The sequence below is a fragment of the Leptonychotes weddellii genome, chromosome 8 (assembly GCF_054177405.1).
Source record: "Leptonychotes weddellii isolate Sample4059 chromosome 8, ASM5417740v2, whole genome shotgun sequence".
Lineage (NCBI taxonomy): Eukaryota > Metazoa > Chordata > Mammalia > Carnivora > Phocidae > Leptonychotes > Leptonychotes weddellii.
Window position 1 is genome coordinate 109,735,529 of NC_138376.1, and position 19,481 is coordinate 109,755,009.

The 19,481-nt window shown below is 35.4% G+C and overlaps 1 protein-coding gene across 5 annotated transcripts in view; it reads left to right on the forward strand.

Annotated features, from left to right (window-relative positions):
• The window catches only part of ADGRG6 (adhesion G protein-coupled receptor G6), a 135,491-nt gene that overhangs the window by 63,174 nt on the left and 52,836 nt on the right, over positions 1 to 19,481 (forward strand). For 3 of the 5 annotated variants that reach the window (XM_031023522.2, XM_031023525.2, XM_031023523.2), the window contains exons 3-6: positions 1,688 to 2,029; positions 4,273 to 4,896; positions 13,323 to 13,391; positions 15,652 to 15,732. In XM_031023522.2, coding sequence (XP_030879382.2) covers positions 1,688 to 2,029; positions 4,273 to 4,896; positions 13,323 to 13,391; positions 15,652 to 15,732 — 1,116 coding nt within the window. The remainder of the gene's footprint in view (positions 1 to 1,687; positions 2,030 to 4,272; positions 4,897 to 13,322; positions 13,392 to 15,651; positions 15,733 to 19,481) is intronic. The other 2 variants (XM_031023524.2, XM_031023526.2) reach the window with 1 other exon arrangement.

Here is a 19,481-nt window from a genome sequence, read left to right on the forward strand (position 1 = left end):
TCCCCCCTCTCATGCTCTCTCTATCTCATTCTCTCTCTCACAAATAAATAAAATCTTTAAAAAAAAGATTCTCAGGCGCCTGGGTGGCTCCGTTGGTTGGGCGACTGCCTTCGGCTCAGGTCATGATCCTGGAGTCCCGGGATCGAGTCCCGCGTCGGGCTCCCTGCTCGGCGGGGAGTCTGCTTCTCCCTCTGACCCTCCTCCCTCTCATGCTCTCTGTCTCTCATTCTCTCTCTCTCAAATAAATAAATAAAATCTTTAAAAAAAAAAAAAGACATCAAAGACATAGGGAGGAAGAGCAGAGGGAGGGCAAGTTAGAAAGAATGGATGGGGAGCAGAGTTGTCAAGGATGTGGTACATAACACAAGGTGGCCACAGGGGAAAGAAAAAGAAAAACCTAACCTGAGCAGTGTAACATATCTGGTAAGTCCTTGCATATTATCACTGTATCATAGAAGAAGAAGTAGTATTGGTAGTACCTACCATGTTCAAGGAAAGTTATGGTATATTTATTCTACTCAACCCAGTAAAAGAGGGAGGAACACAAATTTAGAGTGATTTCCATTAACATGGTTAAAGTATTTTATTGTTTTAAAGTGTATGTGTAAGATTTATGGTGGTTTATTTATCCAGAATGTTGAATAAATGAAATTACTGCCTAAATTTATACAAATATTTAAAAGAAACATGAATATTAATTGCAAAAGCACCACCAGACAGAAAGACAGTAGACCTAGGTTCCTTGTCCCAGCTGGTGACCAGGCCCCAGATGACTCATAATTGAGAAAGACTAGATTGCTTTACTTTTCTTCCTACCTCCTACTACCATCTGTCATTATATTATTTGTTTATCTTTGGGCCCAGAACTGACATGTAAGAATCATTCAGACATGGACTTTATCTTTCTTGCTGATTAATACATACTATTTAGAATAGTGCCTGGCATGTAACAGGCACCCAATAAATATTCACTGCATGCATGAATGAATGAGATAATCACATAAGTATAGACTTAACAACTGTAATGAACAAATGAAATAAGTGAAAGTATTTTCAAAACTGTAAATATTCCACACATGCAAGGTGATCCTATTTATTTGAATTTTAGGAAAAAGTACAATCTGCCAGAAGATAACTTATTTGCTTATTTATTTATTTTGTGTTAGTAGATTTCTCTTTAAACATTTATTTCCTAAATATTTATCTTCCTTTATATCCATGGTTGTAATACTGACTTCTGTCCACCTTTATGGTTCTATAACTCCCTTACCCCAGTGCAATTACTCTCTAGAGTAGAGATTCTTAACCTGGGCCAGTGAACCTTTGGGAAACCCGTTGTTGCCTCCTGGGGCCTCATGTACTCCCTAAAACAGTGTACTGAATGTAGTGGTTTCTAAGTGTTTGACAGAGAGTTACAGTAACTTTCCTCAGATTCTTAGAGTATATGACCCCCCAAGTTTAAGAATCATTGCTCTAAAATTTTCTCTTTTTCTTTTACCTTTTGTTCCTCTGTTGCTTTTTCCTTTTCTCCTTTAGATGGTTTCATTCTCCTTTTATTTTGCATGATTGTATTTTGGTATTTTAAAATGCTTACTGTTTGATTGTTCCCCAGTGTGTGGTATTCTCGGTTTATTGTATGCCTCTGATCCCTGCCCTTCTCTCTGTCTCTCTCTTGTCTGGCCAACAGTGTGGGGATGCGCCAACTGCAGGGTTGTCCTATCCAGCCCTTCTGGGACATTTACTTCTCCGTGCTACCCTAACGACTACCCTAACAGCCAGGCTTGCATGTGGACCCTGCGAGCCCCCACCGGCTATATCATTCAGATAACGTTTAATGATTTCGACATTGAAGAAGCTCCCAATTGCATTTATGACTCATTATCCCTTGATAATGGAGAGAGCCAGACTAAATTTTGTGGCGCAACTGCCAAAGGCCTATCATTTAACTCAAGTGCGAGTGAGATGCATGTGTCCTTTTCAAGCGACTTTAGCATCCAGAAGAAAGGTTTCAATGCCAGCTACATCAGAGGTATGTAAACCAAAGGCAGCGCCAACCTTCTGCGTTCATGTAACATGTCCTACAGTAAACACCAGGACCAGAAGACAGAGTTATGCGCTTTTATGTGAATGTGAATGATTAGGATTAGAATTTAAGGGCAAGAATCTGTTAATATTCTCTGAACATTCTCATTAGCAATATATAGTTACCAGATCCAAAATCTGGTTACAGTAGAGCTGAATTTGTTTATATTGTTTATATGCAGAACATTTAAAGGCTGGTTGGAAAATATTGTAGATATTCCACAGCTAATAATTAAAAGCTGTAATTCTGACAGCTCTTCACTGAACATTTAAAACATTCCTATTCAGAAATCATTTTATTTTAGGCTTTTAAGATGTTGCACTTTTAAGGAACTATGCTGGGGGACAAATATAAAAAATTAGCATATAAATTAAAATAAAAAAGAGCTATTTATAACTAAAGCTAATAAACAACATAGCCTGAGGAAAGCCCCTTAAAAATGACTAATGAAAGGGAAAAAAAAATATTTCCATCAAACATATTTCCCAGATCCTGGCATAGTAAAACTTTTGAATAATCTCAGTCTCTCTAAAACCTCTCTTTCCTTAAGGAAAACTCAAGCTTCAAGACTAGCTTCTTAAGTAGATGTCATGTCTGAAAAAAGAAACAAAAGAGAAAGGCACCATTATGAAAATGACCCTCATTATTATATATTGTGTTTTTTGTGATTGACATTAGATGTATGTGTGGTTAATTGGAAAACTGCTTTAATTTTTCAAACAGTGTTTTAAAATTTGTAAAATTGTAAAATATTATAGGAAATTTGAAAATAAAAAAGCAAAGTACAATTGCCCATATATCTATAACCCAGCCATAACCACTAATAAAATGTTGATGGACATATTTCCTTTCAGCCCTTTTAATAATACATGTAGAATAGTGGGTTCATATACATAAATATCCCTTTGGGTAAATAGACTCTAAAGTGCTTTATATTTAAAAAGTAGACTAAAATCCATGATTCTATTAAATTCCATCATGGATTTTTAACTAGAATATTTATATTAAAATGCTGGTTTTACCATAGACCTGTTCTTGGTGTATATTAAAAAATATTCAAACTAGCATTCCTTTGAAGCTAGCATTAAACAGAATTTTTGAGGAGAGCTACTTCTGTCTCAATCAGTACATGTTTCATGATGTCTGTTATATTACCATGAGGTGAAATCCACTGTATAATTTAATAATGTCACATATGTCACAAAAAGACTAGGCTAATGCATTTTATTTGGAATATATTATGCAGATAATAATAGTAATCTGTATTAGTAATCAGTAACATTAGTAATCAATCCTAGCTATATATTGGTTATAGCAGGCACTGTTCTAGTGCTTTCCAGGTATTAAATTAATTCCTATTGACCACCTGTGCAGCAGGTGTTATTGTCCTTCATTTTATGGATGAGGAGACTGAGATCGAGAGTGGTGAAGTAACATGTCCACGGTCACACTGCATTTTGTGGAAGAGCTGGGAAAGGAAGTTGCATTATCTGCCCCTTTTACCTCTGCTCCTCGCTCTCCCTCGCGAAGGAGCTCAGATGCCCCACTGTAAAGGAAATATAGCTTAAAATCCCATTTTTATTTTTATTTTTTTATTAGACTTCCTCTCCTTAATAGGATTATCTTTACCTTTGTTCCTGAAATGGCCTGGTGATGGGGCAAATGAATAAGATACGGGGTATCTGAAAGGGAGTGTGTAGCCTAGGAGTGTTTAGGAAGAGTAAAAGGCTATTGTTAATGAAAAATAGAACTACTAGCTGTTATGTTTAGAAAATTATTTGAAAAATAACATATTTCTGAAAATCTTAATGAATAAACAGAGCTTTCCTGAAAAAGTAGTTTCCTTAATTTGGGTTTTGGGTTTTTTTTGTTGTTGTTTTTTGTTTTTGTTTTTTTTTCTCTCAGGTCAGGGATTTAAAAAAGATACTTATCAACTTGGTTGACTATAACTCAAAAGGTTTGGTGTGAGATCCCATCATGATTAAAGTTAATATGGGTGGGGTTACATATTGTTAGTATTATTGGTACAAGGTGATGGGTTGGTGACAGAGAGTCATGAAAGAGTTGTGATGTCAAAAGTCAGTCAGTCCAGAGTGGTGGGATGCGGGGTGGGCATATCAGATGGTTTGCATCTCATTAGTTCATATTTGAAGTTAATATGTTTTATCTGTTATTATGTTTTGTCCTAGTTGCTGTGTCCTTAAGGAACCAGAAGGTCATTTTACCCCAGACACTAGATAGTTACCAGGTATCTGTTGCCAAAAGCGTCTCTATTCCAGACCTCAGCGCTTTCACTCTCTGTTTTGAAGCAACTAAAATTGGCAAGGAAGACCATGAATGGATAGCTTTCTCCTACTCAAATACATCCTTCACACAGTTACTTAGCTTTGGAAAGGCCAAGAATGGCTACTTTATTTCTATTTCTGGCTCAAAATGCTTCCTAAACAGCGTGTTACCTGTGAAGGATAAAGAAGACATTTTTACAGAAAGCTTTGAGCAGCTCTGCATCATTTGGAATAATTCTCTGGGTTCTGTTGGTGTAAATTTCAAAAAAAACTATGAAGCAGTTCCGTGCGATTCTACCATCAGTAAAGTTATTCCTGGAAATGGGAAGTTGTTGTTAGGCTCCAGTCACAATGAGATTGCCTCCCTAAAAGGGGACATTTATAACTTTCGACTTTGGAATTTTACCATGCATTCCAAAGTCCTCTCCAACCTCAGCTGTCATGTGAAAGGGAATGTGGTCGACTGGCAAAATGACTTCTGGAATATCCCCACCCTAGCTCTGAAAGCAGAAAGCAACCTAAGCTGTGGTAAGTCTGGGCATATTACCCCCCCCTTTTTTAAAGCATTATTCTATGAATGTTGGTCAACAAGAAATCATACACACGTACATGTTTCTATGTATATGCATAATATGTGTGTGCATGTGTGTAAATACATATATACATATATATGTAGTTGTCAATGAACTTTTTGATTTTTAAAATGTTATATGCTCAGCCATGCATAGTATACATTTGATTATAGGCCTTTATTCAATCAAAGCTTTTGGTTGTACCATTTTAAAGTTTTCCCTATGTCATAAAATGTTACAGTTTATTATTGAGGTAACAGAAGTTGTAACTGTCATACTGCACATAGAATGGTTAACACCGGGACTGAAACAAAAGAAATTAGTAAGTTATTATTTTTAATCACAAAGAAGATACAATAAAAAGTTGATTATTATGAAATTTCCATTATGTTATTTAAATAAACAACCACCACTGAGAAAGAATGGTATTTACTGAGCCAGGACAAAATATCAAACCTGTCCATTTTATGGAAAAATCTTTGTTAATCCGAAATTATCAAATTTTTCTTTGAACTTTTTTCTCTGCTGGAAAATGAGCATTTGTTGTTTGTTTCGATGGTTGCTCTTTGAGAAACATTAAATGTGATATTACCGGAAGTAGCTAAATGCAAAATATTTAGGAAAATAATTCTATATAACAACATTATATAAAAATAGACTTCTATCAGACATTATCTATGTACATATGGAAGTCCTTATTTTATTATAGGACTGACTGAAATACAAAAAGGAGAAGTTAATTATCACTTTTGAATGTCGTATGACTAAATCTAAAGTGTTGATAACATATACTTTTTAGTCACAGAGATAACTCTCATTAAAAGAGGAAAGGAGGGGTCTGATGTTAAAAAGTAATTCTCATGTGACTTTGGAGTGGATTTTATCAGAACTTCATTTCCAATACTTTGAACAAAGTAGGACCCCTTTGAAGACCTGAGACCACCTCCTCCATTTCCCTGACCTGTGTGTGCCCTTCTGCTCTGGGGAACTTTTGTCACTTACCTCTCAGTGTAAGTCACCCACCCCTCCGTGTGGTCCACGGTGCTCCTGCAAATGGTGGGAGGCTATGAAGTGATGCGGTTTGAGAGGTACTTCCTTGTGGGTTGTTGGACAGAGGGTAAACCACAAGCATGTTCCAGAAGAAGGCTGCAGAACTCTGTAAGAGCTAATGGTGTTCCCCAGCATTCTCTCAATCTGGCTAGCTGCAGAGGGTGGTTAGGGACCCCTGAGAAGTCTTTCACTCAGTGAGGAAATTGAGAAGATCAAGTGTGTGTGTTTGGTGTGGGATGGTGAGCAGTGAGAGGGCAGTGATATTCTTCTTATGTCCAGGGTGGTTATCTTTACTCTAGTGGCCTGTTTTCACCACATCCTTGGTCATCATTAAAAAGTCATAATATAGACCATTTAATGGTTGCCTTTCTACGGGGCAATATTTGAGGACTATGACAACAAAAAAAGAATTTTGAGTAGGTATATTAATAACTGCTAACACTTAAATTATATACTTAACTTGAATATTCAATACATATTTTCTAGGTACTGTTTTAAGCCCTTTACACATATTCACTCTTTTCTACAACATAGATCCCATGATGTGGGTTTTATTACTAACCCCATTTTGCAGATATGAAATCTAAGGCACAAAGAAATTAAGTAACGTATCCAGTGTCAATCAATAAGTGGCCGAGCCAGGAGGTGAACCCAGGAAATTCAGTTTTAGAGCTGTGTCTCTTACAAGTATAAATTAGACTGTGTTTTGGAATAAGCAGGACTAGAAGATGAGACATACTAGAGTGGTGAGCTAATTCTTGCCCAGGTGATGAGTATGAAGGCCCAGGAGTGATCTGTGGGAAAATAGTAGCTTTCCAGGGCATAAATATTATATTTGTTTTAAACAAAAGTAATAGGGTTTCTTTCCTGCTTTGCTTCTTGGATACATTAGTATGATAAAATGTGAGGGATATACATGAATTGATTCCTAAACTTCTCTAGGAAATCCTCTAGACCAGGGGTTTGCAAACTAGGAAGGCCTGTGGCATGCTACCTATTTTTGTAAATAAAGTTTTATTGCAACACAGCTGTGCCTAGGAGGCTCTGTATTTCCGTAGCTGCCTCTGTGCTAGAGGGGCAGAGCTGGTGATGGTGGGAGTCTGTAACATGGCCCACCAGCCTAACATTTTTACTGTCGGGCCCTTTCAGAGAGAATTTGTCAATCCCTGAAACTAGTCCAAAAAATCATGAGGCTTTAGATGGCCTTCTGGCTCTAGGAGGCATTTCTGTTTCCCAACCTAGGCCAGTCCCTTCCCTTAATATAAGGGCAGGAAACTGAAAATTAAAAAAATAAAAAAAAAAGTAAGTGGCAAGGCAGTTGGACTAACATGCACATCTCCTGTCCCCCTTCCCCAGGATTTATATCTGGGTGTCCTCACATTTTCTTTAACACTGTCTTAAAACTCCTTTCCCAAGACTTAAGATTACTGGGACGCATTGAACATATGCTTGTGTAATGTGGTCATCTGTACGTTTTCAAAATGATTTCATTGAAAGAGTAGCACAAGTTACAGACTCAGTGTGCTTGAATTCCTTTAATTTTTATAGCAGTCTTCTTGACATTCCACGATGACACCAAACACTGCATTCTGTGGATTCAGATATCCTGGGCTGTGTTTCAGGAGTCATCCCTGGATAGGGAGTTTCCTGCTGCTCAGTCATCAGCCTTGGGAGTTGAAGAACACAAGTCACTTATTAACTGGCAGGAAATACCTGTAAGAGAGATGATATCTAAGCTTGTTAGCTAAGCAGAACTTCAACAAATGAAAAATAGTTTGCTCTATTAACATTTTAACCTTCCCTTTTTTTCTGGAACATTTTGGCTTGCTGTTTATGGTAACAGTAATTTCCAAAAACTAATGATCAGTACAGTAACCAATGGGAAAATAGAATTTCATGCCTAACATTCCATTGGACTGACAGTGTCTGGTAAATATGACCTTTAATTCCAGATTCAACTTGTGGTGGAAGAATGAATAGATTTTCCAAAGGTCTTTTGCTGAGTAAATTATAGTATGAAAATAAGATGGTAAAACAGAACTGATTATATCTAACATTAAAACATTCTGTCATTTGTTCCCAATAGTAAATATCCTAGCCTTAATAAAATCAACATATTATTAATTAATGTTTCAACAATTTCAGTTAGACTCTTTTGTTTTCCTACACTATTCTAAGCCTAGTTGGGGAAAATACCTTAATTAAGAAATTTTCAGCAGTTTATTTTATTTTTATTTTTATTTTTATTTTTTTTAAAGATTTTATTGATTTATTTGACAGAGAGAGACACAGCGAGAGAGGGAACACAAGCAGGGGGAGTGGGAGAGGGAGAAGGAGAAGCAGGCTTCCCGCCGAACAGGAAGCCCGATGCGGGGCTCGATCCCAGGACCTGAGCCAGAAGGCAGACGCTTAACAACTGAGCCACCCAGGCGCCCCAGCAGTTTATTTTTTTAACACAGTTAATCTTGTCCGTCTTTTTCAGAAAGAAATACTTTATTTAGCAGTAATTCTTTTTCATTTTATAACATCATTCTATTTCTTAGAATTTTTATTTTATAATTTTATTAAACATATTTTATTTACACAATTTTATTAAACATATTCAGTTTTATGACCTCCACAGAGAGACAGTTTTCCTAGTGAGTGGACTCTTTAATTATAACTGCAGTATTAGCCTGTGTTATGATTCAAGCTTAGATACTGGCTAATGTCCACCAAATTACACAAAGAACAAACAGTGCCTTCTATACCAGTTTTATTTATTTTCCTGATGATGCTCTTTCCTGAGGAGGGTACAGTATAACCCAATGAATGGTCTAAGTTCAAACAAACTACATTTATTTAACAAGCATTTATTAAACACTTCCATTTATTAGCCACTTGTGGATGTAGAGATAAGGTGCAGTTCATAAGTACACAACTTTTTGGTTATTCTTTTCTAGAAATTTTTGGATTCGTACTGACTTTTGTTTTCACTTCCAAATTTTTGTGCTTAATTACCAAGGCTTCATCAACTCTTGGATTCCTTCCCTTTCATTTTCAGTTGTTATAGTTCTGTCCTTCACAGCCATAAAATTGTGACTCACTCTTGGCTCCTTCCTTTCATCCCTAAAAAAATTAGTGAGTGTATCATTTGTAGATAACTGAATTATTTTTTTAAATAATAAAATCAAGATAAAATTACTTTACAAAGGACTTTACTTTTGAAGATGTCCCAAACTCTTTATGAGCATAAATGGCTTCCAGAAATGTTATTTTAAATATATTTATGAAAAATTATAAAATTCAATTTAATAACTACAAAGAGGGAATTGAAAGCAATTATTTTTTTCTCATTATTGCAACTCGCTGTGAGGATTTAGCTATTACTTGGATTATCATTATGTAGAATGTAAGACAAATTCTTGGCTACACATCAGTCTTTTTTACCACCCTGTGTAAGTAGTGGCTTCTTTCAGTGGCAAGATTTTGGAAGGACAACAGATAGAGAAAAAAAGATGAACAGCTTTGCAGCTTTTCATCACCTGTTCATTTTCGGTGATTACATTTTTCAAGGAAGTTTGGCTCTAAATTTTGCAGTTAATATTAAGTAAATACCTTTAAAAACCTTTGTTGTATCCACAAACATCAGTGAACACACATAGGTCACATTCTGAATATAATTCCTTGATAATAATTATATCATGATCCAGGAAAGAAAATAGTCTCTTCTTCCTTAAAAATCTGGTTCATAAATATGTCCACATAGGAAAATTGTGAGAATGACTTTTTTTATGCAGGTCTGCTGAAAATGGAACTGGGTGGAAATAAAAAGTTTGTGTACACTCTTTATATTTTATGTATTTGTTTATGTAATTGGTGTATTTGTAACACAAGCTTTCATTTATCAATATAATTTCCTGCTAATTAAATTTGTCGCTTTTGGGGCACCTGGGTGGCTCTGTCAGTTAACTGTCTGACTCTTGGTTTCAGCTCAGGTCCTGAATTCACGGTCATGGGATCGAGCCCCCCTTTCGGGCTCCACACTCCATGGAGAGTCTGCTTGTTCCTCTCCCTCTGCTCCTCCCCTGACTCTCTCTCAAAAATGAATAAATGAATAAGTAGGTAAATTAATAAACAAGCAAACAAATACAATCTTAAAAAAATTTTTAAAAATCATGTGTCACTTATACTTACACCATGTAGTCTTCAGATTTAATATCTATTGCTATATCAAATCATCATAAAACAGTGTTTATTGAGTATTTATAATGCAGCATCAATTTGCTAAACTGTAAGTACCCAAAAAGGAGCAACTTATACTTTAAATATTGAGAAGTGTTACAATTTCCTGTGACAAGGATGTCACATATTGGATTTATACTTGTTACCATACAATGAAACTGAGGAAATGTTAAAAAAAATTGTTAAGTATCTTGCTCTAAATCATAACTCTTCTGATTCTTTCCTCATTTCCACCTCTAAGCCCCTTAATATACTACACTGGAAGTGTAGTGAGTCTAGAAACTTCTTTCCCACAGCCATCTCCTTATCTCTCTTTGTCTAACAGAGATATTCTATCAGTGGCAGAAGAGGTCTGAGGAACCGTTGACAGCAAACATTGTGTGTGATTTGAGAAGCACAGGAACTCCATCCAAGGGTCTCTCACTCTCTCATGTTGCAGTGGCTGATGTTTCCTCATTTTGAGTTTTGAAGCCTTTTTAGTTTTCAGAAGTTCCTCACTAAAATATAGGTACCTTACAGAGAAGTAAGGTTCTGCAAAAAAAATGGGGCTTAAATTAAGTGTTATGAGAAAGAATAGTGGACAGAAAACATTGACAGTAAAATTCTACCTCGGTCCTGACAAGGCAAGCCTCAACTTCTTCCTACTCAGATGCCCTTTTTCCATAGGGCACTTGTCTAAGTTTTCAGTCTTTCAAACTCACCCTCCCTATCTCTGCTTTCTTTCATAGCCAGGCTTCCTCTTTTTGCATTCATTTCTCAAATGGTGGTCATGAATTCATCATTCCCACGCTACTGAAACTAATTCCTGTACAGTTACCACCAAAATTCCAATGCAAAGTTAACGGTCTTCTTGGTTTTGACCATTCTTGACCTTTCTAGTATACTTGATATGGCCACGCCTTCTGTGAAACTTTCTTCACTTGAATTCTATAAAACCACCTTCTATAAGAACTATTTTTACTTCTCAGATTTAGAGCTCTTTAAAAAAAATAGTATGATACTTAAATATAGGAATATCTCTGGTTCCATCAAATCTCCATTCTAGCTTGAGTGATCCCAGACACATCTACAGATTCTGTGGCATTGTTTCTTGGCTAGACCTCTTACAAAACCCTGTATACCTGCCCATGTATCCAGATGTCACACAGGCCCCTCACTTCCCATTACTGGACTCATTCAACCCACCCCATCTAAGTTTGCTGTTCTTTTAGTATTTCCTCTTTCCTTCTATGACATCATTATGTACCAGTTTCTCAAGCTGGAAACCAGAAAAATATCCCCTAGTCTTCCCTTTCTTTCTTTCTTCCTTCTCCAATTAGTTACTAAATATTATATATCCTATCTTTGGATGTCTTGTATCCATCTCTCTCTTGCCCTCCTCATTGTACTCATGATATCAAGCCTGAATTAATACTATTATATATTCTTATTGTATATTCCCTTTTAGTTGGCCATGGAGCCTCAAAAGTGGTTTCAAATTTAAATCTTAATTTTCTCACTTAGTTTCCTTTCTTATTTTCTGTTTCCTTTAAGAAAGATTTCAAAATGTTATCAGTCTTCATGATGCATCAAGAAATTTATTCGGTAAAGATTGAGTACCCACCTACTATGTGTGTGGGATATGGCATTGGAAGACAGAGTCCCACCATTCATGGTGCCAACATTCTATAAGGCCTTCCACTAGTATCCATTACCTACATATCTGATCATTCCTGTACTCTACCCCAGTAATGCCAGGTCACCCAGGTCACAATGCACTGTCATCTTGATATGTATTTTAGTAATTCTGTTTGCTAGGAATATCCATCTCTAGTCTCTTGTCTTGATATTACTCACAGATATCCTTCTTTGTAATGGATTCTCTGTGCCCCATTCTCACTAAGCTGCTAGTTATGCCCTCCTTTGAGCCAGTGAGTACTTACAGCATTCAGAGAACTGTGACTCTATCTCCCATTCATGCCTCTCTGAGAGCAGTGACATTATCTTAGAGCATTATTCTAGCCTGTGTGCCTCACACACTAAACAGTGATTACATCTTTATTGACTGAACATGTAAATGTCTATGATGAGGGCTTCTTGCCAGTTAACTTCACAGACCTGCCTGTAGAGTTGGGTTTTTCCGAAGTAACATTCCTTCCTTGGGCTAGGTGCCTGGGGCAGTTGAGAATGAAGAAATCATGATTCATGAGGTGCTGTTAAACTGTTGGGAGGCTTTCTGCTTATGCACGTCAATTACCTAGTTAGACATCTTTTGTTAGATCACATACCTGCTCTGCCTTCATGCACTATTCCCACAGGACAGTTTGGAAAATGTTTAAATATTAGAATGGAATCACTGTCATAGAAATGTCCTTTTAAAATTGAATATATGTGTTTGTGTATGTGTATTCATATATAAATATTTGAATGTATTCTGTCTTTATGCATAGTGCAGGTGCTTTGTGATAAGTTTAGCCCATCATCCCCAGTCTCAACCTGTTGGTAAAAGTCTGTTAACTGTCAGGGAGATTTAGTGTAACAGAGAAAATCCATTACTCCTACTAGAAAGCCAGCTCTAATCTTGTTTCTTGCTGAGGATGAGTCAGTAAAAAAAAAAAGCTTGAAGTAAAAAGACACAGAGACCAACTTGAAGTCACAGAAACATATTTCTGGAATTGCAAATCACATAGGCTGGTGCCTGTGAACCCCAAATATGCATTTTATGAATATTAATAATATCTAAGTTCACTTTTGAAACTTACCTTTGATGTTTTTATTACTTTATTTATATGAATTTCTACCAGAGCTTTATAATTTATTCTGTGAAAAGGCCCTGGACTTTTTACACAAACTCTACTGGGCAGTAGCACCTCTTTTCCTTCCATGTGTGGATAGCCAATAAATTGAGTTAAAGATTCTGAGGGAAATTTCAATAATTTGATTTTACACTTGTGGAAATGAAGACACAAAGACCTTAAGAGACTTTCTTGATGTTGGAGTATTATCGATGGACTCTTCTAGGGCAGCTCCCAATATACCAACCATAAGATTCATGTTTTGGGGGGGTTTTTTTGGATAATGTCATTAAATCATCAGTCAAACTTGTATAATCCCTCTGTGTTGATCAAGGTTCCTACCTGATCCCACTCCCGGCAGCAGAACTAGCCAACTGTGCCGATCTGGGGACCCTCTGCCAAGGTAGGGAGCCAACATCGTCCTCTTGGAGTCTGTTTCCTACTTGCTATTTTGGATATTGTGGTTGTAATTATTTTGATTATTATCTTAATTTTCACTTGAGAATCAGCCAGAAACCAGCAAAACAGAAGAATTTCTGGATGTGTTTTAGTTGTGTGGGTGCATAGTACATACACTGTGGAGAAAGAATGCATTCACACACTGGATGACCATATTTCCATAAAGCACTGGGTTTTTAAATGTGAATGATTATATGCTATTAAACAAGGATTTATTTCATTTTTTCCCTCTTTTTATTCTCAAGAGTATTATAAAGTTCCCATATAAATATAGTCATGCAATATTTTGAAAAAAATATTCATGTGTAAAAAACAAGGGGAAAATTAAGTTAAATATTCGGTTAAGCTTGAGACAAGACCATAAGGCAATTCATGGTGTATAATATAACTTAAATATTAAGATAAAATTAGTTATATTAAACTAATCTTAATGTAATTGTATTGTTATAATGCACAATGATTATACTATGGCAAGTATTCCAATTTTATATTATGTACTAAATAGCTGCATACTAATAATACATAATTAAAGTTTTAAAATAATAAGTATTTTGCTTTAATTTTATCATTGCTCCTCCTAATTACTTATGACCCATTTTCATCCATTTATTCTATTAAATATTTCTTTATGAAGTAACGTGTTCTATGTACCACATTAAGAATCATGACAATGCCTTTTGAAAAAGCTGGATCTCTTATTAAGAGGATCATATCCTGAAAGTGACAGGGTTAGAAGTGCTTCTAAGTAGATGGAAACCTAAGCTCTCTTCTGTGGTTCCAGTGGGGGAGTAGTTAGGGAGAAGGGATGTAATACAGTATTATGTTTGCTTCTTTTCTGAGACAGTATTTCTTGTTGTTATTACTGATGAATGATCTATGAAAATAAAGTCATTACATAATTTCCACAAACTCACTGTAGTCTTAAAACAGTTAAATGAAATAGAAAGAAACTTTAATTTTGCTTAGTTCAAGATCTGAAGGGTTTTTTAAATTGTTTTTTTCTTTTAATCTGAGATACCTATAGTAGTCATTCCTTGGGTCAAAGACCAGATGCCCAGCATCCCACTCCCCACCCATGTCCTAAATGGCCAAAAAGCATTTTTAAATTCATTGATGTATTTTGCACTAAGAAAAATGTAATTGATTGTTCATAATTTTAAAAAATAAAAACTTCAAAAAGAATCCCCATTTTTAAGAATTATATATTACTTTGGAATGGAAAATTATTTTAGTTAAGGATGCATATTTTGAATCAAAGAATTTCACTTTCAGAAGGTAATCATAATCATAATTACTTAATCACTTAATGCATAATCACACACATGTTTTAAATTTAGGTAATATTTTTAAAATTGAGATATATAACAAATGGTCATTGTACACATGAATGTCCATCTAATACAAACATACTCCTAAGATAAGCTAAAGGGAAATAGTATGTATCATTATTTTACTACCTATACAGCTCTTCTAGAATCCCTTAAAAAGATATTAAAGCATTACATAGGGTTTAATCTTTGAAAGTTTTAATAGTATAAGAAGCATAGCTATAACATAATGTCTTGAAAATGTCTCCCCCGTAAGGCTTGTCTTTACGAAATCCATTTTATCCATCAACATTCAGTAGAGTTACTGGGATCTGTAAATGATTCTACACATTTATATTCTATATAGTCTATACATTTCATTCTCTTTTGTTTTTCTTTACATTTATCTTCTCAAGGAGAAATACATTTTCCTCTGAGACTTTACTTCTCTAGCCTCAGCGGAAGACTAATTAGTTGAGATAATTTTTCTAACGGATAGATGCAATACAGACTGCCTTCTCTAGCCGTTTCTTTTTACCAACTTAGGAAATTGAATTTTAGAAAGATTTAGTAATTCACTCTGTGGTCATCAGCCTGTTACGGGCAGACGGGCAGACCTGGGTCTAGAATCTAAATGTTTCTCCTCTTGTTCCTCAGTGCCGGTTCCAAACTCTTGACAATGTGACAGCAAAGGCCATAGGAAGTGATTCTTAATGTGCCATAGGGAAGCACTGCTTCATTTTATGCATTGTAACCCTAGAGTCTGTTGTATTTAGTAGCAAGAAATGGTTTCTGTTCCTCTTCTGTATATTTTCATGCATTAATTGTAGATTGCTCATCCATATTAACTGCCGTGGGCTCCTTGCAAAATTACATCTTTCTCATCTTTATTACCAGCTACTGTAGACTCTCCTAGTACACCACCCACTGTCACCACTAACATGCCTGTTACTAATAGAATCGATAAACAATGGAATGGTAAGAAATCATTACCTTTTATATTCATAGTATGTCTGATGTGATAAAAAATTGTATTCTAAGAGTGGGACTATCTAATGTTCAAACAAAATTTCTGTTATTGGACTCAATCGGTACCTCTGGACATTTGCAAAGATTAGTAAGATAAATAAATATCACTTGACTCCCTTGAGTTCCTTATTCTAAGGACTGGCGGTATGAGTACATTTCCAGTACTACTCTGGTACACTTTTAGCAAAAACTGCTTTCAAAGGAAGCTTTAAGAGAAAAGCATTTAATTAAAGGGATTAATTTGCTTTATACTAGATATCTGAAAAAATATTCATGATATTTTGTCAGATTATTCTCTTCAGGAAACTAGTTTCTTAAAGAATTTTATAATTTCAAAAAAACTAAATTATGCTACTAATGTAATTTTTCACTGAAGCCAACTTTATTTATGTTTAAGTGTTCATGACATTTGCATCAATTTATATGGTAATACTTTGCTTTCTGTTTTTATTTGTTGAAGAATAATGGTTAGAATGTGATTACATATCAACTAAGTCAATTTTCAGCTGACAGAATTTCAATTTAAGTGCCAATACTCCTTGCCTCTTTTTCCATATATACTTCTCTATTTATATTATTTGTAATTTGTAACTAGGGCAGTTATATGAGATACAGAAATGAGCAGGGAAAATGCCAGGTAACATGAATTATTATTTAGTCTGCCACCTATATGGACTACATAGCCTTTTGGTAATTCAGAGTAAATGATTTAAGTCTCTTCTAGAAAAGAGAAATTCCAATCAGGTGACCACACCATTGCCTCGCATACAGTAATATTCTCAAATATGACCTATTAGAAACAAAGGAATTTTCTCAACCCCAGTCATTTAACTTGTGAGGCCAAAACATCTGTAACATATCACCAGGGACCAAAACCCAGAGAAAAGAAACCCACAGAGTTCATTTTTTTCTTTGGCTTCGGGGGTTACACCAACTTCCTCTGTGAGGACATTTAAATTGGAAGTATGGAATATTTTACATGAAACATAGATATAAATTTCACTAGGGTTATAAAGACATCGATTCAGGGAAGTGTTTATGGTTATTCTGGTAGTTACACCAAGGAGATTTATGATGGGGCAAACATTCCAGCAACCCCCAGAAAAGCAGCCGCAGTTGATGTTCCCAGTGCATATTTCACATGGACTCCAGCCAGGAGATGGGAATATTATAATTCTGACTAAGTATTTCGCTTTGTATGAGCATACAAAGAGCCTCTGTGGCATTCTCCCTCCAGGACTGGCACATCCTCTACTGCCCAAGAACGTTTATATGATGCTTCAGAGTCCTTGACTTGGTGGAGTGGAGCTGGATTCACTCAATCATGTCATTTCTGACATTCTTGAAGAGAGCCTTGTTCAGCCATCTCTCTCTGCGTCATAACCTTCATTGGAGTTTCAACAAAGCAAGCAAATGTTAGAATCAGTTAAAATGGTTTGACTTGACTACATTAAAGGAAAAAATGCAATTTAGATGATTCTTGATAAAAATGTAATGCTAGCGTTTAAGAATATTCAAAAGTCATCCTGTGGTAGAAATATTCTCAAAATTGTGTATTCAAATCCATGTACCATCAGAACAATTTTTACCACATCCTTGAACCACCTACACTATTGATTTGATGGGTTTTTTCCCTAAACTGACTCACATTTTTACTTAAACATTTGCATTTATATGGGAAAATTGATATCACTATTATAAAATCAGTACTGTTTGTTGTAAAATAGAAATGAAAAGCGAGAATAAATGTAATGAAAACAATGTTATTGAATTTTCCCTATATGCTATTGCTTTCTCATATCCCTATGCCTGAAGCCTTCATTATCTTTTTAAAAAGGGAGAGTAACAAAGTCTTAGAGACAGACTATAATCTAATTAATATTTTTTTTGATGTAGTCAAATTAGAAATAATTGGAAAGAGAATTACTTATTCACCTTGTGAATAAATGGGATTTAATGTCATGTCGTAGACTATCTACATCATTTGCATAGTGTCAGCAATTCTAGACACACTTTTCGTGTTCCTTGGGAAACTGACACAGTAAACATTTTCAGGCTTATGATCTGATATATTAGAGAATCCTATTTTATTCACTGTAAGAAAGATAGGCACAACTATCAAATTTGTCATCTAACTTATCCAGTCCTTTAAATTATGGCTTATCAAAGAGTTTTGCTGGATCTATCAGTGGTAATTGGCTGGTGTGGGGAGGGGTGGGGGTTGAGACTGTTTGATAATCAGACACATTTCTTCAGTGTATCAATGAAATTTGTTTTCCTAAACTTTATGAAGTGTTCCTATTTCTCTATGTAAAGTTCTTTTTGTTATCTTCAATAGGACTTTTATCTGATACCTCAGAATGTATCCTAGGAAAATAGTATCTTTAAGTTACTTTTCATAAACAGATATTTCTGTATGTAATGGATAATCTAGGTATTCCCACAAATAACTTTTGTGCCTTTTACATTACATTCTTAAGGAGAGCTCTTGGGCCAATTATTATTCACATATCAAATCATCTCTTCTGTGCTTGAAGCATCACTCTGTTGCTACTGAATATTAAATCTTGTGGGGTCAACCCAAGTAACCCAAGTAAGGAAGTAACTCTGTTAGTCCTTATTATTGTTCTAAAAACCTAGCTTACAGGTATTAACTGTGTCACTGCTTCTAGATTCTTAATGTACATTTAATTACTCAAAAAAAATATTCTCTGGATATGTGTATAGATTGGACAATCAATCTAGCTATATATGCCAGGCATCTAAAATCATGTGTGTAGTATGAGCAGAACTCCAGTCATATTATAAATGTGACTGTCAGGTTATAATTGCCTCATCACCAGTTCAAAGAAATGATTTTGACTCTAAAATAACACTGGGTTTATATTTTCACATCTCTCTTTTCAAAAAAGTATTTTAAAATCTACCTTTTCAAACCTGTATTTCACACCCTTAAATATAGAATAAATACGTAGTGTCATTTCTATGTCTCCCAAGAAACCCTAAAAAGAGTGTTAAGAAGGACCAAAAAAATGATTAATTGGAGAAAGACCTATTGACGGGAATATACCCTTTCGATACCATATCTGTAACAGCAAGCAATGATTTCTACTTTGAGGTTCTGCTCGACTGAAAGAGTCCTCTATTGAAAAATGGGTATACCCATAAATGCTTCTCCCCACCCCACTCCCACTCCCCTCACCCCACCCCACCTCAAGAAAGATCTGTCATGAATTCTGGCTTGGATGTCATTATTAGGAATGGAATATATGAAAATGTGTGATTAGCTTTTCTATTGAGACACTGTGGGAGTTGTTACATCCATAGAAGACCCCTTGACTGCTAGGATGACGTGGGAAAGCCTGAATCAGGATGTCTTAATTGTGCATTTTCTGCAACAACAATGCTTAAGCCAATTATTTTGCTGCAATCCAAAACCCCTCCTACCAATTCTTTGGAGGACATTTTATCTTGCTTTGACAGTTCACTCCTGGACATATCTCATGTTTACTTGTTGGCTACATTATTCAGAAATTTTTAAAATAATATAACAAGTAGACTCCACTGAGTGTATAAATACCTCATTCTAAGGCTTCTGCAGGGAGACTGCTTGAAAATGATCTATAGCACAAGAGAATCTGTAACATAAGATGTTATGTTGTTCTCTGTGTTCACATATTTTATTTGCTATAAGCAAT